Genomic DNA, 21,001 nt, shown 5'->3' on the forward strand with positions numbered 1-21,001 from the left:
ATGCAGCCTCCGGGATGGAGACCAGCATGGCCCGGCGCTGGGGGTGGGCCGCTCTGAGGCCCTGGCCGCGTTGCTGATGGACGAGGTGGCCACAGGCACCTGTGGGCACCGCGTGGCAGCGCTGTCGATGGCTGCTTGCACACCCAGTGACCCGGGAGTCCTTCCCCGGGAGATACGGAGCGTTACTTCCAATGGCCCCAAACCGGATCCCTCCAGAATGTCCATCAGCGGCAGACAGGTCATAAACTGTGGGCGTGCGCGGGGGGCTCCCGCACGGCAGCGAGCACAGACACAGTCGCACGTGACCTTGTGGGGCCTCGCGGATGCCCGGCCGAGCGAAAGAGGCCAGACGCAGAGGGGACGCTGTGCTGTCATTTCCGCATCTAATCGGCACCCTTGGGAGGCAGGGCAGCGGGTGTCTCTGGCAGGGAGGGTCCTGGAAGGCAGAGGGGCTGCTGGGCGCTGGGCTGGTTCTGGTTCTGACCCGGGCGCGGTGACCCAGCTGCGGCTCGTGGGCACGCATCCCAGGGCTGCCTGCGCCAGGAGTGCTGCCGAGCAAGTCGTGCTCCGTCTGTAACGCGCTGCCCTGCAGGCCCCACAGGTCGTGCCTGGGGGGGCGTCTGGGCACCCCGGCCTCTCCCCCGACACCCCTGACCCCAGCAGGCCCCGGCTTCGTCCCCCGAGGCCCTGGGGGTGGAGGGGCCTCCGCGCTCAGGACCCCTGGGCCTACTTCCTGCCAGATGGGCTTTTGGCCGAGGTTCCACGTGTCCTGCTGCTGTGGGCACCCGTCTCATGCCTGTCCCCTCGCTTTCAGGGCTACGAGGGCCTCGTGGAAGGGGGCGAGAACATCAGGCCAGCCAACTGGCTCAGCGTCTCCAACATCATCCAGCTGGTGAGGCCCGCGGCCCTTCCCGCCATGAGCACGCGTGTGCACCGGGGACATGCACACAGGCACATGGAGCGATGCACGGAGGGATATGCAGGTGCACACACCACACACACACAGACACACAGAGACACACAGACACACGGAGACACACAGACACACGGAGACACACAGAGGACACACACACACACAGACACACAGAGACACACAGACACACGGAGACACACAGACACACGGAGACACACAGAGGACACACAGACACAGAGACACACACATAGAGACACACAGGCACACAGAGGGACACACAGAGGGAGACACAGGTGCACACATCAGCCACACACAGAGGGATACACAGAGGGAGACACAGGTGCACACATCAGGCATACACAGAGACACACACACAGGCACACAGGCATACACACCATCCCGCAGGGGCTCGGCTCCCGGCTGACTGTCGTCCGACTGCCTTGGGGACGTGGGAGTGGGAGGTCATAGGGGTGCAATGGCCCCGGGATGTCTCAACTTCCAGCTGTGGGCTCTGGGAGGAGAGGACACCCTGGAGGAGGCACGCTTGGCCTCAGTGGCCTCTCTGCGCCTCCCCCGCCTTCCCCTTCGTCATCCTACTTACTGAGGGTGGGGCGCTGAGCACCTCGCTGGGGCCAGGGGTTCCTAGGAGCGGGGGTCTTTGAACCAGGTCTCTTTAGGGAGACCCTAGTCCTCCCACAGAGCAGGGACCGCTGTGGGACACCTGTCGCCTGTGTATCCTAGACCACCAGCTGATACCTGCTTATTTAAGAGGCCTGTCGTCGTCACATGCTATGTATGGGTCAGCGGAGCAGTGGGCGACGGGCCTGGACCCTGGGTCATCCAGGCACAGCCAGCCCTGCAGTGCCACCCACCCCTCCTGCCCAGGGTGGACGTCCCCAAGGGACCGCGCTCTCCAGGCACTCGTGGACAAACAGGCCCGTTTGTTGAGCCCTCGGTGGTCCAGTGGGGCACAGACAAGCCCTGTTCTTGGGCTTCATCAGAGCCCCCCACCCCATGTCGTCCTGCTCTGGTGCGGTGCTCCCTGACCCCGTCATGGGTGGGGCTGCAGCCTGGGTACCTCGTCCTCCGCCCCAGGGGTCCAGGGAGGGCGGCCATCACGCCTCAGGCCTGGATCCAGCCGTTGCTCTGCTCTGACCCTGTGTCTGAGGATGGCTGTGGCCTCTGTCCTGAGAGACCGCCCGGGGAAGGAGCTTTAGGCCAAGTGTTAGCTGGGGTGTGAAGCTGCATGAAAGGTGGGCAGGTGAGGATGCGGGGCCGGGCTGGTGTTTGGAGAGGGGTGAGGAGCGTAGAGCATGGGGGCGGCGGGGAGGGGCGCAGGAGGAGTCTGGGCTGGGCCAGGGCCAGCTCTGATTTGCATTTTCCGTGAAGCCTGGGGCCCAGGGCCCAACCCGGTGCTCTCGGTGGTCTGGGGAGCAGCACATTGTCCCCAGCACCTGGCCGAGTGCAGGGGCCGGCAGTTCCGCCTGTGGGCAGGGTCTGGGGAGCCTGGGCCGAGGCTGAGCCGGGGCGGGGGGCATGAGGACGACGGCATGAGCTGCCCAGGCACGTCCCTGCGCTGGTGCCCGGCCGTGTGGGCCAGAGTACGTGCACGTGTGCGTGTGCGCGTGTGTGCGCGTGTGCGTGCCTTACACACCTCAGAGCCTGCTCGTCCCTTACCTGTCAAGCTCCCCGAGCCTGACGGTGGGCAGTCTCCTCCTTGCACACATGAGGAGAAAGTCCAGGTGGGGGGGGCGGGCACCTGCCCAGCATTCCGAGGAGCCCCTGGGCTTGGCCCTCCGTTCCTTGGGGTCTCCCAGGCCGCCCTTGCCCAGTACCCGCGTCCCTCCGGTGCCCTGTTGGCCCAGGCTGCCCCTCCTCCGTGCAGGGCGGCACCGTCATCGGCAGCGCCCGCTGCAAGGCCTTCACCACGCGGGAGGGGCGCCGGGCGGCCGCCTACAACCTGGTCCAGCGTGGCATCACCAACCTGTGCGTCATCGGCGGGGACGGCAGCCTCACGGGCGCCAACATCTTCCGCAGCGAGTGGGGCAGCCTGCTGGAGGAGCTGGTGAGCGAAGGTGGGTCGGCGGCGGAGCGGCTAGGGCCGGGAACAGGCAGGACCAGAGGAGGCGAGACGCTGCTGGGCTGCCGGCCTGGAGGAGGGGGCTGGCCCGAGATCAGGCGGACCCTGGGTGGCTCTAGGAGCCACGGGCCCGGGTTTGGCCGGTAGTGAGGCCTGTGGAGACCCAACGTCAGGGACCCCCAGGCAGTGCTGTCCTCCTGGTGCTGGATGGCAGTTCCCAGGCTGACTCAGCTGCGCTGTGATTCATTCCCCGATGTGGGTTACGGGCTTGTCACAGTTTGCAGAAGTGTGATAGTTAAAATTTGGTAACATAAGACACAGAGTCCTGGGGGGTCACCAGTCGGAAAGTGACCTGTTGGAGCTTCGTTGGTTCTGTGCTGCTCGTGGGGGACCCGGAAGTGAGGGGTGCACTCTCCAGGGCTCCCCTGGACGTCTCCCAGAGGGTGACAAGTCCGTAATCAGCGGTTCAGCCACTGCCGCCGGGCCCCAGGACCCCTGCTGCAGGACCTGAGGAGGGGGAAGCTGAGCCTGGGGACCTCACCAGGCTGCACTGCCGGGTGGGCTGGGGGAGGGCGTGGGGATCGGGGTCCGGGCCCCGTGTTGTGGCCAAGGGGGCCGGGTGGGGCCACTGAGGCTGCACCTGGGCTGGGCTCCTCCTTCCCAGGCAAGATCTCACAGAGCACGGCTCAGACCTATTCGCACCTGAACATCGCCGGGCTGGTGGGTTCCATTGACAACGACTTCTGTGGCACCGACATGACCATCGGCACGGACTCGGCCCTGCACCGCATCATGGAGGTCATCGACGCCATCACCACCACCGCCCAGAGGTGAGTGAGGCCCGCAGCCCCCCGCCCAGCCAGGCCACCAGGCAAGCAAGCTTGGGGTCCCGTCTCCCGGCGAGGGGCTGAGGCTGCCCTTCTGCAGGGTCAATGGCTTGTCAGCGTAATTCCATCCCTAGGAGCCTGTACTGGCTGCTCCCAGCCCCCAGGTGGGGGGACTTACGGTGGGGTGAGCGGAGGGGCTTGGGGCTCTGGTCCCCACCCTGCCAGGTTGTCCCGAGCCCTAGGTGGGCAGTGGCTCTGACAGGTCTCCTACGGCCCTGGGGCAATGATGCACCCACAGGGGGTTCTCAGGCTGCTGGCTAGTGACGGCCAGGCCCCAGCAGGGTGAACGGCCTTCAGCCTCAGGAGCAAAGATCAGTGAAAACCAGCGTGAAGCTGGCCGTGAGCCCGAGACAGAGGTGGCTCTTAGCCCAGAGCCTTGGCCCCCCTGGGAATGACAAGGGCTGTCTGTCCTTGGGCTGCTCCCGCGTCCTCTGTCTCTCCTGGGCACGCCCTTGGCAGAGCTGGGGCCATGGGTGGTGTGGCACGAGAGGCCAGGCTTCGTGGCTCAGCTCCGCTCAGGGGGCCTTTGCACTGATGCCCTCTGCCCTTTCCGTGTCCACAGCCACCAGAGGACCTTCGTGCTGGAGGTGATGGGGCGGCACTGCGGGTAAGGGGGCTGCCCGGGTCAGCCGGGGGGCCCGGGGCTTCGGGGGGGCGGGAGCAGGGTGCAGCGCCTGCAGGGCTCCTGGCGCGTGGCAGGTGCTCACTTGACACCGTGGGTGTGAGAGCCGGGGTGTGGGGAGTCCTGACTGTGGCGCTGGGTGCCGCTCAGAGCTGCACCTCCCCTGTGACGCAGGGACCGGGGCCTGTGGTGTCGGGTCGGGGCTCACCTACTGCAGCCCCTCGCCCTCCCGCCCCTCCAGGTACCTGGCCCTGGTGTCCGCCCTGGCCTCGGGGGCCGACTGGCTGTTCATCCCTGAGGCGCCTCCCGAGGACGGCTGGGAGAACTTCATGTGTGAGCGGCTGGGTGAGGTGAGGGCCTGGGGGTCTTCTCCCAGGGTCCCTGCCGTGAGCTGCGCGGCCCGTGTCCCCCACGAGAGTGTCCCTGGGGTCACGTGGCCGGCTTTGGCCGATTCACTTCCCTCTGGTTCAACAAGCATCTGCAAGCATCCCCCCCTGGGGGCGGCACCGCAAGGAGTGGAGAGGGCTTCGGTGCCGATGGACACACCCGGGGGCTGCCCCGGAGCGCAGAGGGCGCTGAGGGGGACACTCACCACTGCCCCAGGCTCGGCTCTGCGTGGTCAGTGCTGATGTGGGCGAGGGGCGGGAGCGGGGACACGGTCAAGCTGGCTCCCTCGGGCCCTGACCGCTGAGCCTGGGCACGGGGAGGTGGCTTTGTGAAGATGGGTGGACGGGAACCTGGGGCAGTGGCTCCAGCAGAAGAGGCTGTGGAGGGCGGGGCAGATGGGGGGCCGAGGCCTCATCCAGGAGGTGAGCAGGGGTGCCTGAGACGGGGTGCCTGGAACGTGGCTCTCCAGGCCCTTCAAGATGGAGCTGGGGGGCTCTGGCACAGAAGAGGCAGGTACTCTGCCCTGGGCATCCCCGAGGCCCCCCAACTAGGATAGGCTGGCCCCTTGGCTAGGCCAGTGGTGGACAGGAGGGCTGTGACGGGGGGGAGGGGCGCCTTCAGATCAGGGGTCGGGGGGCACTCGAGGGCTGTGGTCTGGATTCAAGGCAGGGGAGCCCCCGAGACTGTGCACCCAAGTTCACGCTCGGGCCCAGTCTGGGGCCCTAATGGGCTGTGTCTACCCCCAATGTCCTCTGCATCCTGGCCCAAGGGCAGGACGAGCGTGGAGGCTGCCGGGGCCAGGCCTTTTGTTCTGGGGTCCTGGGAGATCAGTGCCAGGCCCTGCGTTTCCTGAGGGAGAGGCGGGCGGCCCGGGGCTGGCTCTGGAGCGTCCCTGTCCCCGTGTGACCGAGGTGGTGGCATCACTCCCGTCCGCTGCCGGATGCTGCTCTCCCTACCCCCCACTCACACCCCAGGGTTTTGTACCCCTGCCCAGGGCAGTGGGAGGGGCCGAGGGTCATGACCGGCTTCTGGAACCTTCCCCAGTGAAGACAAGGGTAGGGCCGAGCTGAGCCTGGCGGCGAAGCTAGCCAGAGACCTCTGTCCTCTCCTTGGGTGGAGTCCTTGCACCCCCGGGTGGCCTTGTGACCTCGCCTGGGTAGAGGGGGGCTCTGGTGGTGATGGTCTCTGGCTGACCTCGGCCTTGGCCTACTCGCTGAGAACTTGGGGCTGGGTCTTCCTGGAAGTGGCCTGGACTCAGGCCTGGCCTCACATCCTGGTTCTTTCCTGCTCTGTGTAAGGCCCTCGCCCCACCCCGACCCGGGGTTCCCTGAGCTTCAGTTTCCCCAACTGTTACATGCAGGTGTCACCCTCTGCCCTGCCCGCCTCCTGGGCTGCAGCGAGTGAGGCTGAGGGAGGTGTGGGCTCTTCTGGCTGTCTCACTTCACTGCACCACCCCCACCTCCTCCAGGCAGCCCTCCACTCCTGGCTCCCCCGCCCCTCTGTACCTGGGTCTTGCAGGAGCTGCTCTGACCCTATCTTTCTCTCTAAGTCTCTTCGGGTGCTGTGGGGCAAACATCTGAGGCTGGTGGATCAGAGTGAATCCCACAAACATTTGTTGAGGAAATAAATAAGCAAAAAGCACTTTCAAATCCCCAAAGAGCTTTGCCTTTGCAACAGTTAAGAGACGCTAATTCGCCCATCACCGGCTGATGTAGGAGATCTTCCCTCAGTCCGGGGAGTGGGAGGGGGAGGAGGAATCCTCCAGTCCCCCAGTCTCTACCCGCAGGAGGGGCAGCTGCCCCGCGGCGTGGACCCCAGGGCGGGCTTGCAGGTCGCAGCCGTGGCTGGGGCAGGTGTCTGCAGGCTGGCGGCTGAGCGCTGCCGTGTCTCTGACCCAGACCCGGAGCCGAGGGTCCCGCCTGAACATCATCATCATCGCCGAGGGTGCCATCGACCGCAACGGGAAGCCCATCTCATCCCGCTACGTGAAGGACGTGAGTGGGGGGGCCCCGGGTCATGTGGGGTGGGCGGGGCCTTGGGGAGGGGGCTCCCGTTTATCTCCAGTGCCCAAGTGCTCTTGCTGGGGCCCCACCCCCAGCTCCTGGAGGGAGCTTTCTTGTCCCTAACGATTGCCAGATGTGGGGTGGGTGCAGCCGGGACCCCTGAGAAGCCCTGGCCCCCCTGAGGCTGAGGTGTGGCTCCCACCTGCTGGGAACCCCCAACCCTCTGGTTTCCAGTCTTCATTCAGATCATCCCCCATCCTAGGGGCCCTGTCCAGCCCCCCAACAGTGTCCCAGTGACAGGGTCCAGCCCCTGCCGGCCCCCCATTGACACGGGAGCCCACTGCCTATCCAGTACCAGATTCATAACAGAACAACTTTGGGGGGACTCCTTCGCCCCTGTGAGCGGCACCCACCTGCCGGGTTCTGCCCAGGGCCCTGGGCCCCCGTCCCCCAGTGGGGCACAGCCCCTGGGAGCCTCCATGCCCCTCACTTTGGTCGCCCACCCTGTCCTTGAGTTCCCAGCCAGGTGCTGCCAGGAGCCGGCCCCTCTGCCGACTCTCTGTGCGCTGTGCTTCCCGCCACAGTACCTGGCAAGGCCTGACCCACAGGGGCTGGAGACCATGATGAGCTCCTGCAGCCGGCACGTGTGGGAGCACACGCCCACACACTCACATGGAAACACACACCCACACACACAGGAGCACACGCCCACACACTCACATGGAAACACACAGCCACACACAGGAGCACACGTGCACACACTCAGGCTGTAGGCGTGAACCCTGGGCTGGCTCTCTGGGGCCCCTGGGGAGCTGACACCCTGAAATCCCTGAGGCAGGGTGGGGAGTGGGGGAGGGGCGAGGGCTGGGGGCCACGGGGTGGTGGGACAGTGGGGTAGAGCGACAAACTCAGGCACCCCCTCTCTGTCCCCACGAGCAGCTGGTGGTCCAGAGGCTTGGCTTTGACACACGTGTGACTGTGCTGGGCCACGTGCAGAGGGGAGGGACCCCGTCGGCGTTCGACCGCATCCTGGTAGGTGGGGCGTCACCCTGGTGCTGGGTGGGCACGCGTGTGTGTGCGTGAGCATTTTTTCACTGCTGCTGGTGCTTGTGGGTGAGACCACGGCCTGGCAGCCTAGGCCGCACCCTCCTGGCGATGGCTTTGGCAGGACCTTGGGAAGGGAGGGCGGCGTGAGCAGCAGGTCAATGTCTGGTGGTTCTGAGTCTGGCCCAGGGCCTGGGTGCCGAATCCTGATTACCGCTGGTCCCACCTCACCCTCTGCAGGGTGGGAGTCATGCTTCAGCCCCACAGGGACAGGACCCGGGGCCAGGAAGGCCCCGAGGTGGTGAAGCGCCCGCCTGTGAGGCGCTGGTCACTGGGGCTGGGGGCTGGAGACTGCAGGGCTGGCCGGAGCTGTGCCTGGGCCCCTGTGCTGGTTGAGGCCGGGTGACCAGCGTGGGCCTGGGGGAGCCGCTGGACCGAACCTCTCCCAGGAGGCCTCGGTGCGTCCACCATCCCACACAGAGCAGTGGGGACACTGACCTCAGAGGGGGTCTGGCCCCAGGGGTGCACTCGGGACAGGGGGCCAAGCACTGGCCCTCCACCAGGCCTGGCGCACAGAAGGGGCTATCGAGTGCCAGCTTGGGCCCGGGGCCTCGCCTGGTGGCAGGAGAATGGGCTCACCAGCTGGTTTTGCAGATGGTGGAGACACCGGAGGCCTGGGTCGAGGACAAAGGGGCGCCGGAGGCTCAGCTTAGTGCTGGCCCCCGAGCCCAGGTCCTGCAGGGCGACACCTGCACACAGTGGGTTACAGGAGGGCGGCCATCACACAGTTCCCGAGGGACACAGGCGCTTTCTCCCGGACTGTTCCCGACACACACCTGACCAGTGTGGGAGGCCGGGGGCGCGGTCTGGGGGCGCGACGGAGGCGGGGGACGCCGCTGTCTCACCAAGCTGAGCCGCGGGCCTTGGTCTCTGGCGCGCCTGTCTGTTCCCATTGGCCGTGGCAGGACCCCTGTTTGTGATTTGTCTCCATGGAGGACGGTCCTTACCTGTTTTAGCTGGTCCGGCCCGCCAGTCCATGCCCAAGTTTGCACACACATCAGGACAGCTGTGACAAAGGAGCCCCAAGCGAGGAACCTCGTCATAGTGGAGAGAACTCCGGAAACCCCGGTCCAGCCCTGGCCCTGCCACTGCAAGCCCGGGGTGCGGGGGCCACGCCCTCCTAGCAGGGCCGGCTGAGACCCCGTGAAATGGTGCCGGGGGGCTGCTGTGAAACGTGGTCATGCTAAGTCACCATTTCTAGTATAAACAGTGTCACTTACTCCAGAAGCTTCTAGTGTGTGCGTGTGTGTGTGTGTGCGTGTGGCTCTGAGAGCCGAGGGCGTGTGCGTGGCGTGGGGCCGGCTCCGTGCCGGCTGCACCTGCCTGAGCCCCGCCCGCCCCTCTCTCCGCTCAGAGCAGCAAGATGGGCATGGAGGCGGTGATGGCACTGCTGGAGACCACGCCCGACACGCCGGCCTGCGTGGTCAGCCTCTCCGGGAACCAGTCCGTGCGGCTGCCCCTCATGGAGTGCGTGCAGATGGTGCGCACCCGCCTGCCCGGGGTGCCGGCGTCGGGGGGGGGGCTGCCCAGGGAGGTGCCTGGGGCTCTCGTGCCCTGCTGGGCTCTGCCGTGCCCCCTTCCCGGCCACAACCCCGGAGCTGCCTGTCCTTCCGGGCCTCTCGGCCCAGCCAGCAGGCCTGCTGCAAGCCCCCCGCCCCCCGTGCCCCTCCACGCGTGTTACACGGAGCGGGCGGCAGGTGCGTCGCACCTTCTGTTGTGGCCCCCCTTCCGAGTGTGTTGCTGCGCCCCCCAGCGGGCCTCAGGGTATCCGAGGCCTGCAGTCCTCCAGGTGGGGGAGGGAGGTGTGAGCACATCCCCAAGGTGCCCCCAAGGTAAGACAAGCCCGAGACAGGTGCGGGAGCTGCAGGGAGCTGGGGAGCCTGGGATCGAGAGGAGCCAGGGGAAGCCCAGGGGAGCCGGGGGTGGGGGTAGCTGGGGGGAGCCAAGGACACTTAGCTTCCCAGAGCCAGTGGCCTGGGACAAACTGGCTTTGCAAACTGGGCAGGGTGGGGCCCTGGGGCTAGGATGGGAGGGGGAGGGGGAGCGGGTGGCCAGAGCCACTGGGACATCTCATGTGGTCGGAGCAGGGACCACGGGAGTGGGGAGTGGGGAGCAGAGAGAGGCTGAGAGGCTGGCTGTGGGGACACTGGGGTGGGGGGCTCGGTAGGTTTGGGGGGCCCTGCAGCTGGGGGCAGAGCGGGGCCTGCCCAGGGGAGGTGGGCTGGCGCAGGAGGGGGGACTCCCTGGCGCTTCTCCTGGAAGATCCTCCCGCGGTGACCTCCCCTGGGCCCCGCTTTCGGGCAGGCTGGTCGCCAGTGGGTGGCGGGTCTGGGGGCCAGAGCAGCCTCACCCTTCGTTCCTAGGCCCTGGCTGCCCCCCACCCCCTTCCCAGGGCTGAGGAGGAGCGAGGCCCGGGTGCCCCTTCCAGGGAGGGGAGGACCTGGCAGGCCAGGTGGGGTCCCCTCGGCCCCTCAGCGCTCTCGATTGCCGGCAGTGACGGCTGCCCGGCGGGTCTGGGACAGGCCCCCCGCGTTGGGCTCGGACGCATGTGCCAGGCCTCCGCCTCCAGCCTGTGCATCTTGTTTTCTTTAAGACCAAGGAGGTGCAGAAGGCCATGGATGAGAAGAGGTTTGAAGAGGCCATCCAGCTCCGAGGCAGGTGAGGGCCCGGGGGGCCTGGTGTTGGGCGGCTGTCTGCTCAGCGGGGCCCACAGCAGACTCCGAGTGGCTCGCACACGGCCACCCCCGACGTGGGGACGTGCCCACCTGCAGAGGTGGCGCTCTGAGACCCTCCTCCTAGGGCATGCATCGTGTAGGAGGGACAGGGCCCGACAGTGGCCGAGAAGTGGGCAGGCTGCGTGGATGTGCCCCGCGGGGCTGGCGGGGCCTGCAGGGCGCTGGGGGGATGGGGGGGACACAGCACAGGGAGGGCACCTGGGAAGGGGGAGGGGGAAACTACAGAAGGCAGCAGCGAGGCAGGCCCGGAGGGGCCAGGTCAACTGGCCCTGCGGGTCTGCTTCCCGTGGTTCCCGTGGCCACGCTTCCCGCCCCGCTGCGGAGCTGCCGGGACCACGCAGGCTGAAAGCGGGCGCTCGCTTTGCCGAGAGGGGCGTTGGGATCGCGTGTCCGTGGGGGTCTCTGCCGCCCGGCGATGGCGCCCAGCCAGGGTCCGTGGCGACAGGAGTGGGGAGGTGGGCCGCACCCGTGTCCGGTTCCTCTGAGGCTGTGCTGCCGGCCCCGTGCTGTGCCGAGATGTTTGGCTGTGGGCTGCGCCATGCACGACCCGCTTCCTTTCCAGGAGCTTTGAGAACAACTGGAACATTTACAAGCTGCTTGCGCACCAGAAGATCTCCAAGGAGAAGGTGAGGGGCGAGCCGCAGAGCCCACACCTGGCTGTGCCCTCGGCCTCCTCCCGCCTGCCCTGCCACCCCGCCCAGGGAGCGGGGAGCTGGCCCCACTGAGCCGGGACCCTCCCTCCTGTCTGGGGTCTGAGCTGTGAGCTGAGAGGACCAGACCTGGCCTCTGCTTGACCAGCAGGTCCCAGACAGGCCTGGGGATTACGCTGGCCCGTTGCTTATCAAACGGCTGGAGGAATTTAAGTCAGGAGAGGAGGTTTAACTCAGGAGACGAGGGATGCAGTGTTATGACACGTTCCAAAATAGCTAAAACCCTCAGGAAATGGACTCTCTTCAAAATAAAGATGACAGCAGGATTCGTTTCTGAAACCACGAGGGCAAGGAAAGGGTCCCATCAAGACAGTCTTGGACGGTGGGGTCCTGGCCCCCCATTTATCCTGGGAGCTGGCCAGGGGTGGGCAGCGGCTTCTGGCAAGGCAGAGTGGTCCCCACGTCCCCTTCCAGAACCGCCTGGGGCGTGACCACCTCGGGCGCGTCAGGCTGGTGTTACCAGGACCCACTAGAGCCAGGCTGCCGAGCGCAGCCGTTGGCCACACGCGGCCGCGGAGCGCCGGGAACGTGGCTGCCCTCGTGAGCTGTGCCCACACGCCACACGGGTGCAGGTTCTGAGGAGCAGCGAGGGAAGCGGGTGTGGAAGCGCCCCATAGCAGTGTCTTACATTGATGCCGGGTTGAGGTGATGACATGCTGGTTCTATCAGGTTCCAGCAACCCTAGGATTAAAAGAGCATCGCCTGCTTCTTTGCGCTTTCCTGTCGTGGCTACGGTGGCCCCCTGCCCTCCACGCACCCGTGCTGCTCGCCAGGGACTTCCTGGGGGTGCTGCTGCCCTGAGCCCCGAGTGTGGGGTGGTTGCTGAGGGCCTCCAGGCAGGCGCTGACTCTGGCCTGAGCCACTGCTGCCCCCGCGAGCCGCGCTTGGCCGACAGCGGCCCGAGTCCCGCTCCTGCCTTTGGCCGAGGACCTTGCGGTCGTGAGTGGGGCCTGCACCGTAGCTCATGTGGTCTTGGGCAGAGCCTTGTGGTGTCAGGAGGACAGGTCTTTGTCATGCCCGGGGGAGTCCCATCTCTGGCCCGTGTCCAGGCTGCCACGAGGACTGGGGCCTCTTCTCCGGAAGCCGCTCTCTGCTGACTTCTGTCCGGGTCGGCGGTTCCCCCGCCCCAGCCCCGTGCTCATGCTCTTGTCTCCCCGCCTTCCCTGAAGACCAGCTTCTCCCTGGCCATCCTGAACGTGGGGGCCCCAGCGGCCGGCATGAACGCGGCCGTGCGCTCGGCGGTGCGCACCGGCATCTCCCAGGGCCACACGGTGTACGTCGTGCACGACGGCTTCGAAGGCCTGGCCAAGGGGCAGGTAGGCGTGGCCGTGCCTGAGGCCGGGCGGGGGACTGGGCCTGCGGTGGTGGCCCTGTGTGTCTTTGGTCAGCTTATGACGTGTCCCCGGCTTGCTTACGAGCAAACAAGGACCGAGGGGCTCGCGATGTGGGTTTAAGGGCAAGGCCAGGTCCTCTCCTTGGGTTGGAGGGGGAGCAGCTGGGTCCACTTTAGCCCGGCCCGGGCCCCGAGACCCCGCTCTGACCTGTGGTAGGACGGTCAGTGCCAGGCACGGCCTCTGTCCCCCCTCCCCCGAGGACGTGCGCTCCCTGAGGACAGGTCCATCACCTGAGGAGGGGTGGGCCAGCGCCCCTGGCCTGCCCCCCTGAAGCCGTGCCTCCCCCTGCAGGTGCAGGAAGTGGGCTGGCATGATGTGGCTGGCTGGCTGGGGCGAGGCGGCTCCATGCTGGGGACCAAGAGGTGAGCACCTGGCCCCCGAGGGCAGCAGCGGGGTGCGATGCAAGGGAAACCAGCCCTGTGACCCTGGGCTAGGTCTCCTCTGGCTGGTGGCCTGTCCAGAGCGGGACACACACCCTCCTGCCTGGGGCTTCCTGGCCAGGAGCTCACTTGAAGTCACCTGTGTAGAGGAAGGCTGCTCGGGCAGCTCCACACCTACAGCAGGGATCCCCTCGGGCAGGAAGTGAGGCTCACAGCCAGGTTGTCGGGAGGGCAGTGGCCAGTGCCCAGCGAGGGCACTGAACGGGTGCCAGGCCACTGGTGGGCCCCGCCGCCCCCGGGTGCCCCACCTTTGCTTCCACCTCTGATCGGGAATCCCACCGCCACGCCCCAGGCCTGCCTTCTCCCGAGCTCAGACACGGTGCGGACGTGGGTCCTTCCAGCCTGGCGTTCTGTACAGATGCAGCACGTCTGTCTGATTTCTCTCCCACTGCAGGACGCTGCCCAAGGGCTACATGGAGAAAATTGTGGAAAACATCCGCATTCACAACATCCACGCCCTGCTGGTCATCGGAGGCTTCGAGGTGAGGGGGCAGCTGCAGGGGAGCAAGTGGGGGTGGAGGAGACCCCAGGGTGTGGGCCGCCGAGGTGGCCCTTCCGGAAGCCCCATGTGCAGGAGGTTACCTTGAGCCAGCTGGACTGACAGGGCCACCAGGGTGAGTGTGGCGGGGCTGGTGAGGAGGGGGAGGGGGTTAGGGGGAGGGAGGAGAAGGAGGAGGAGGGGGAGGGGCAGCTCTGACCGCAGGGGAGGGACAGTGGGGGTGGGACAGCCCAGGCAGGAGGGCCAAGTGGCCTCAGCCTCCCGCCACTGAGGTGGTGGTCCAGAGCGGCTCTCGGCGGAGTTCTGGGTAGCGGGGGGCACGTCGGTGTGATGCTGGGGCTTGGTCAGCCCCCGTAAATGACAGATACCCACTCCTGCCCTTTCCTGAAGGAGCCCAAGCCCCCGCACACTGCATGGAGTGGGCTGGGGTCAGGGCAGGGTGGGCGGGCCTCCTTCCTGTCCTCCTTGGAGTCCAGTTTCCCTGGTGAAGGCGGCTGCAGAGCTCCTGGGTGGGGCCCGCCTGGTCTCGGTCCTGGGGTGTGGCAGGTGGGCCCAGACGCCCATCGCCAGGCACACAGCCGGGAGCAGGACCCAGGGGCCCCTCCTCCTGCCTCGCCCGGCAGCCCGGCCTCTCCGGGGCCGGGCTTGAGCCCCCACCGATCCCTGCAGGCCTACGAGGGGGTGCTGCAGCTGGTGGAGGCCCGCGAGCGCTACGAGGAGCTGTGCATTGTCATGTGTGTCATCCCCGCCACCATCAGCAACAACGTGCCGGGCACCGACTTCAGCCTGGGCTCGGACACCGCCGTCAATGCCGCCATGGAGGTGGGGCATGGGGCCGCTGCCCCCGCGTAGGCCGGCAGTGGGCGGACGGGGCGCCTGGGAGGGGAGGGCGCCCAGAGGGGCTGCTGAGGGGTGGGATGGGGTGCGGGGCCCCCACCGAGGCTGGCGGCCTGCATGGGGAGTGGGCAGGACCCGGCTGCCCCCGAGGTCTCAAGGATGGCAGCGAGGGTGTGGCTCTGGGGTCACCAGGGTGTGAGGATGACGGTGGTCAAGGCTGCCGCTGACCTAACTGAGCTACCGTACTGGTGTGGACGTCGGGCCATGGTCCTGTCCGGTGAAGCAGCCACACGTGGCTCTGGGGGGAACCCAGGCCTCCGGCTGGGACGTGGGAGGGTGGGAGGTGGGAGCCCGGTTCCTGGAGGGATCCCAGCAGGCTGGCACCACCAGGGGCTCTCTGGGGGCATCCCCACTGCTGTCCCCACCCTCTAGACCTTTCCCACCTTTGACTGTGACCCCACATGAGCCCAGCTTCCCCAGGGGTTCAGCACCTCCGTTTTGGGGGGGTCTGAAGCTGGATGGGGGTGTGTTGCTCAATCAAGTGCTGCGTGTTTTTAGATGGAGGAGAAAATACAAGTGAAACAAGAGGCTAAAGGAGATCCCACCCCACCCCCATCTCCTAACCCAGAGTCCCATGATCCTCAAGGGTTTTCTTTCAATTTACCTCCCATCTGAACTGGCTGTGGATCGCCCACGGCTCCTCTGAAACTTCTCGTGCCCCTGCCCCTCACCAGATGAGGGAGGACGGGGTTCGGTTTTACTTTGCAGCTCTGATTTCTGGTTGAATATTTTTCTATATGTTTATTGCCCATTTGTCAGGGGTTTTTTTGAAATTATCTTTTTCCACCATTTGCCTATTTTTCTCTGGGCACGTTTTCTTTTTTATTTGTAAACGTTCTTTACATATGTAGGCTATAGACCCTTTGCCAAACATTGCAGCTGTTTCCTCCACTTTGCTCTTCATCTGTTATCTGGGGTTTATCCTCATAGTTCAGACACCAGTAACCTACGTATCTGCTTTATTTCTCTTTCCTCAATTCTTTATTTAATGCTCGAATTTCGTTGAACTGTTCAGTTAGGATTATCATCATCATTAGCGTCTGCAGAGCACTTACTTCACGTGTCGTCAGGGCCCCTGTTTACGAAGACCCTGCCCTGGCAGAGTGTCCTCCCCCGTTGGCAGATGAGCAGATTAAGGCCCAGTGTGTCCCTGGCCCAAGGTCAGGGAGAGCCTCCTAGAGCGTCCCTGGCCCCTACCCACTAGATGCTAGTGACGCCCACCTTGTCCTGGGGGCACAAATGCCCGGGCTGAGGACCCAATTCCGTGTGGCCGCATGGAGGGCGTGTGGTGAGGGCTGCCAGTGCCCTGGGCACAGGGGGCAAGGTCCCAGCCGCTCCTGATCTTCAGTCACTTTGGGAGAGAGACCCGGGTCCCTGCAGCGTCGCGGGTCCCCGCGGTCTGAGGGGAGGGCTCTGACCCGCACCCTGGTTCTCAGAGCTGCGACCGCATCAAGCAGTCGGCCTCGGGGACCAAGCGCCGTGTGTTCATCGTGGAGACCATGGGGGGCTACTGTGGCTACCTGGCCACCGTGACCGGCATCGCTGTGGGGGCCGACGCCGCCTACGTCTTCGAGGACCCCTTCAACATCCAGGAGTTAAAGGTGAGCCGAGCCCGTACCTTTCTCCCGGCCAGGCTGAAGGGTGCCCTCCTGAGACACAGCGGAGCAGGCCTGCGGAGGAGCCAGGGCCCAGCAGGCTGGGGGCTCGCTGCCTTCGAGGGGACCCGGCCCGTGACCCTCTGCACCCCTCCCCCTCCCCCTGGCAGTGCCCCTGCCGCCCTGTGGCCTCCGTGGCCGCTGGCCCCGGCCCTCCCAACGCGGCTTCACGGTCCAGCCCCAGGCCCACACCCGCACCACCCCACACAGCCCTCCAGCAACCGCAGCCCGGTCCCCGCCCCCCACCCCAGGCTGACGTGGGTCTTCTCAGCCCCACCTGTTGGCTAGTCCGGAATAGCCCCTCCCAGACAGCCTCAGGCTGCGGGAAGCGGTGTGCAGTGCTGGCTGCTGCCCACGACCCCGCTCAGCCCAGGTCTTCACCCCACAGGCCAACGTGGAGCACATGACCGAGAAGATGAAGACGGACATCCAGAGGGGCCTGGTGCTCCGGTGAGGCTGCCGGGCGAGCCCGCAGGGTCCAGCAGTGGGGGCAGCTGGGTGGAGCAAGGCTGGGGGGCTTAGGAAGGAGTGGGTGGGGTCGGGCTTTCCCGAGAGCCTGTGGCCCGGCCCGGAGGGGCTCAGCATCCAGGCGAGGCTCAGGCCTCCCCTGCCGCTCCCACCCCGTTCTTCTTCCCAGAAACGAGAAGTGCCACGAATACTACACCACGGAGTTTCTGTACAACCTGTACTCCTCCGAGGGGAAGGGCATTTTCGACTGCAGGACTAACGTCCTGGGCCACCTGCAGCAGGTACGGGGTGGGGGAGCACGGATTCCGTGGGAGGCTGCTCCCTGGCCCCCGGCCCCCAACTGTGCCCGGGCCGAGGGGTCCCAGGAGGCCGTGGCAGGAGGAGGACCCCTCTCTGTGCCCTCCTCATGGGGCACCTGGCTGTAGGTGCCCCTTGGTCCTCACACCCCCGAGCAAGGCTCGCATCCTGCCGAGGCCTCAGCCTGAGGAAGGGGCGGGCCCGGGCGCCACCTCCACCCTGACAAGCCCCCTCCCCTTCCGGCCCCCCGGAGGCCCTGCAGCAAGCCCGCGCTGTGGGTTCCAAGCAGACTGAGGGCCGTGTGCACCCCTAGGGCTCCCCTCTCCCGGGGGGTCTTTGCTCACTGGTGGTGGGACCTGCCTGCCAGATGCAGGGGCCCACGGAGGCCCCCCAGTCAGTGAGTAGGCAGCCCACTGCCCGGCCTCTGGAGGTGGCTTTTAGGCCAGATTTGGGACGGAGAAAGGGGCCGGGGTGCTGCAGGTCAAGGGGAAGGGCTGTCAGCCCAGCAGGGCTCACCTGAGGTCATGGCAGGGCCTGGTTGCTGGGCTCGGGCCGGGGCTCGGCTGCCTGAGGCCCAGCTCCTCCCTGAGGGCCAGAACCTGGCCTCACCCACTGTGTTTCCAGGGCGGGGCTCCCACCCCCTTCGACCGGAACTACGGCACCAAGCTGGGGGTGAAGGCCATACTCTGGATGTCGGAGAAACTGCGGGCAGTCTACCGCAAGGGTGCGTGAGGGAGGTGGTGGGTAGCGTGACCTGTCCCCGCCGAGGGCCCTGGGTGTGGGGCTGCCAGCACGTGCCTGTGTCCACAGGGCGGGTCTTCGCCAACGCCCCCGACTCGGCTTGCGTGATCGGCCTGCAGAAGAAGGCGGTGGCCTTCAGCCCCGTCACCGAGCTCAAGAAGGACACCGACTTTGAGTGAGTCCCTCCGAAGAGAGGGGTGGACCGCCGGGCCCAGACCTGCCTGGACCGCTGATCCCACAGGGCCGCCCGGTCCCCACGCCCAGGGCTGACCCCGGGTCCCTGTTGCTCCGGACGGGGCAGAGAGCGAGGGTGGGGTCAGCCATGGTCGGGTCTGCAGGCGCTCGCGGTCTGCCGAACCCTCCTGGGGGCGGGCCCCGGCACCTCTGAAGCGCGGTGGCCGGAGCTAGCCTCCACATGTCCCGGGTCCCGAGGTCCAGGTGTCCCCAGGGGGCGTGCGGGGCCCAGGTTGGGGTGGCGGCCCGGGAGCTGACCCGCCCCGCCGCTGGCGCCGCCTGCCCCGCCCCTGGCACCGCCTGCCCCGCCCCCTGGCCCTGACCCCGCCCCGCCGCAGGCCCCGACCCCGCCCCCGACCGAGTCCCGGCCCCGCCGCAGGCACCGGATGCCCCTGGAGCAGTGGTGGCTGAACCTGCGGCTCATGCTGAAGATGCTGGCGCACTACCGCATCAGCATGGCCGACTACGTGTCCGGGGAGCTGGAGCACGTCACCCGCAGCACCCTCAGCATCGAAACAGGCTTCTGAAGCCGCGTCCCTGCCCCGCCCCCGCCTGCGCCCGCCTCCCCCCCCCCCTCCCCGCCCCCACTTTGGAGCCTGGGCTGCTGCCTCCTGGAGCCTGCGGGCGGGCGGGCGTTGGGGAGGTGCACCCTGGCTCCGGGACTCTCACGGCCCAAGTCCCAGCCTGCTGTCCGCTCGGCTCTCCCCCAGGACAGAGCACCCTGGGCACCCACCTTCCACGGCAGGGGTATGTGGGGGCGTCCGCGTTTGGACACCGCCGCCCCTCTGCCTCGGTACCCCGAGGTACCTCTCCCCAAGCCGGCCCTGCACCCTCACCAGCCCTGGGGGCACAGCAGCCTGGGTCTCCGTGCCGGAGTGGGGACGTGCCCCGGTGCGCCTCACTGTGACCCAACCCCTGTGTGCACTGACCGGCGGGGCTGAGCAGCGCTTGTCACCTTTTCTAGAAATAAAATCACCCCGACTGTGGGGTGCTGTCAGTCTCTGGAAAGCAGGGCCTCTGGAACCTTCTAGGGAGGGTGGGCAATCTGGTGGTTGGTAGCTCCCCACCTGCACACACGGGTCTGGGGGCCTCCTCTGGGCTCTGGGCTGAGCCCGGTCTCAGGGACACGGGCCCTCTGGGGCCGCACCCTCATCCCAGGACCAGCAGCCCCTGCCCATGTGATGAGCTGAGCCCCACCCCCCATCCTGCGGGGTGACCTGAGCCCCCCAACCCCGTCCTGAGGGGTGACAGGCCTGGCCTCCGCCCGTCTTGGGAGGACTTCTGAGCCTGGTTCTTAGGCCCCAAGTCTGACCCGGACCGTTCCCCCCGACTCAGCCTGGGGTCTCAGAAGTAGAGCCAAGGATCCCGGGGCAGGTGGCTGAGGGCAGGCGGCCCTCGCTCCGCAGTGTGGCGCCGGCACCAGGGTCCTCGGGAGGACGAGCTGGATGTCGACCTCGTGGTCTGTGCTTGGCAGGTCCCCGTCACCCCTGCGCAGGCGGCACGCCCATCCACGTGTGTTCCCACTGCAGTCACCCGGGCCCTTCGCCCAGGGCTGCTCTGCCTGCACTCCTGCCCTTGGCACCCTTAGAGGTCAGGACGAGGTTCTGGGACCCAGGAGGTTTTGTGGGGAGGCCCACAGACCAAGTTGGGGGTCCCCCGGGTGGGAGGGGGTCTCCCTGTCGGGCCCAGGCTGGGGCCCACCGTCTCAGGCTGCCTTCGTGTCCCCACAGACCCTGGCAGGGAGCCTTGGTGACTCCTGGGCGCCGCAGGCCTGGCTGGGCTGACCTGTGCTGGGGGCCCACGCCAGCCTCACTGTGTTGCCGAGAGCCTGGGGGCTCCTGGGTGGCCATTTCTGGAGCTGGGGACCTTCCGGTCTGCTTTGCCAGCCCTGGGGCAGGCCAAGGGGGGACAGTCCCCCAGCGGTCTGAGCCTCTGTCTCAAAAGACCAGAGGCAAGTTTCCAGGGCCCAGTAACCTGAGTGTGTATGTGTGCATGTGTGTGTGTGTGCATATGTGAGCGTGCCTGTGCATGTGTGCACGTGTGCACATCTATGTGCCTACGTGTATGTGCGCACACGTGCCTATACATACGAGCGGGAGGCTGGAGCTCAGGGGTGGTGACTCCCTTGGGGGCGACCCTGGCTGGTGGCAGCCGTGTCCCCTCTGTCCTCACCACACGCCCGCCCCAGCCAGGATGCCATGCTGGCCCAGGCACTGCCCAGTGCCGGCCTCGCCCTCGCCTGGCTCCACTTGACCCCTGCAGTGCAGGGGCCAGCCCCTCCCAGGGTGCCCAATGCCCAGCCTGGGGGAGGGGGGAGGAGCGCTGGAAGGCTACTTTTCCAGGGTTTTCGGGTTGGTTTGGCTTAAATGTGCAGTGTCTTCAGATGCTGGTGTAACAAGCACTTGGCGGTCGCGTCAGCAGCCGTGAAGGACCTGGCCCCGTGCCGGCCTCCGAGGCATGGACGCGCCCTCCAGGCCTGCTGCCTGCCTTCCGAGCGCTCAGCGCTCCCCAGGGCGTCCCGCGCGGGGCACACAGGAGGCTGCCTGCCAGGCTGGAAGGACGTCCGCGGTGCCACCGGCCGCCTGTCCAGCAGCTGGGAGGCCCAGGCAGAGGCTGCGGCAGCTGCAGAAGGGCCGAGGTGTCCGGGCCCAGTTCCTGCCCTGCTCCTTCCTCCCTGTCGCCCCCCTTCCTCCTCTCAGCCAGCCCCTGGGCTCCCCAAGCAAAAGGGGGGGCGCTCCCTGTTCGGCCGGGTTTGGTCTCACCTGGACCTCGGCCCTTCTGAGCTGCCTGTTGGTAGAATTCCAGCGGCAGCAGGAGGGTGTCTTCTTTTTTTTTTTTTTTTTTCCCATTTATTTATTGACTTATTTATTTATTTATTTATTTATTTTAGCTGTGTTGGGTCTTCGTTTAGTGCGAGGGCTTTCTCTAGTTGCGG

The 21,001-nt window shown here is 66.6% G+C and overlaps 1 protein-coding gene across 1 annotated transcript in view; it reads left to right on the forward strand.

Annotated features, from left to right (window-relative positions):
* PFKL (phosphofructokinase, liver type) overlaps positions 1 to 19,074 on the forward strand; it is a 27,814-nt gene extending 8,740 nt beyond the window's left edge. Inside the window, exons 3-22 of the mRNA XM_059921695.1 lie at positions 815 to 892; positions 2,799 to 2,988; positions 3,658 to 3,823; positions 4,443 to 4,487; positions 4,744 to 4,852; positions 6,788 to 6,883; positions 7,832 to 7,924; positions 9,351 to 9,476; positions 10,590 to 10,654; positions 11,294 to 11,357; positions 12,611 to 12,757; positions 13,127 to 13,197; positions 13,670 to 13,757; positions 14,444 to 14,596; positions 16,108 to 16,272; positions 16,715 to 16,776; positions 16,964 to 17,075; positions 17,716 to 17,815; positions 17,902 to 18,007; positions 18,446 to 19,074. Of these exons, the coding sequence (XP_059777678.1) occupies positions 815 to 892; positions 2,799 to 2,988; positions 3,658 to 3,823; positions 4,443 to 4,487; positions 4,744 to 4,852; positions 6,788 to 6,883; positions 7,832 to 7,924; positions 9,351 to 9,476; positions 10,590 to 10,654; positions 11,294 to 11,357; positions 12,611 to 12,757; positions 13,127 to 13,197; positions 13,670 to 13,757; positions 14,444 to 14,596; positions 16,108 to 16,272; positions 16,715 to 16,776; positions 16,964 to 17,075; positions 17,716 to 17,815; positions 17,902 to 18,007; positions 18,446 to 18,593 (2,184 nt within the window). The 3' untranslated portion in view covers positions 18,594 to 19,074. The remainder of the gene's footprint in view (positions 1 to 814; positions 893 to 2,798; positions 2,989 to 3,657; positions 3,824 to 4,442; positions 4,488 to 4,743; positions 4,853 to 6,787; positions 6,884 to 7,831; positions 7,925 to 9,350; positions 9,477 to 10,589; positions 10,655 to 11,293; positions 11,358 to 12,610; positions 12,758 to 13,126; positions 13,198 to 13,669; positions 13,758 to 14,443; positions 14,597 to 16,107; positions 16,273 to 16,714; positions 16,777 to 16,963; positions 17,076 to 17,715; positions 17,816 to 17,901; positions 18,008 to 18,445) is intronic.
* Positions 19,075 to 21,001: the final 1,927 nt, after the last annotated feature.

This window comes from Balaenoptera ricei, chromosome 4 (assembly GCF_028023285.1).
Source record: "Balaenoptera ricei isolate mBalRic1 chromosome 4, mBalRic1.hap2, whole genome shotgun sequence".
NCBI lineage: Eukaryota > Metazoa > Chordata > Mammalia > Artiodactyla > Balaenopteridae > Balaenoptera > Balaenoptera ricei.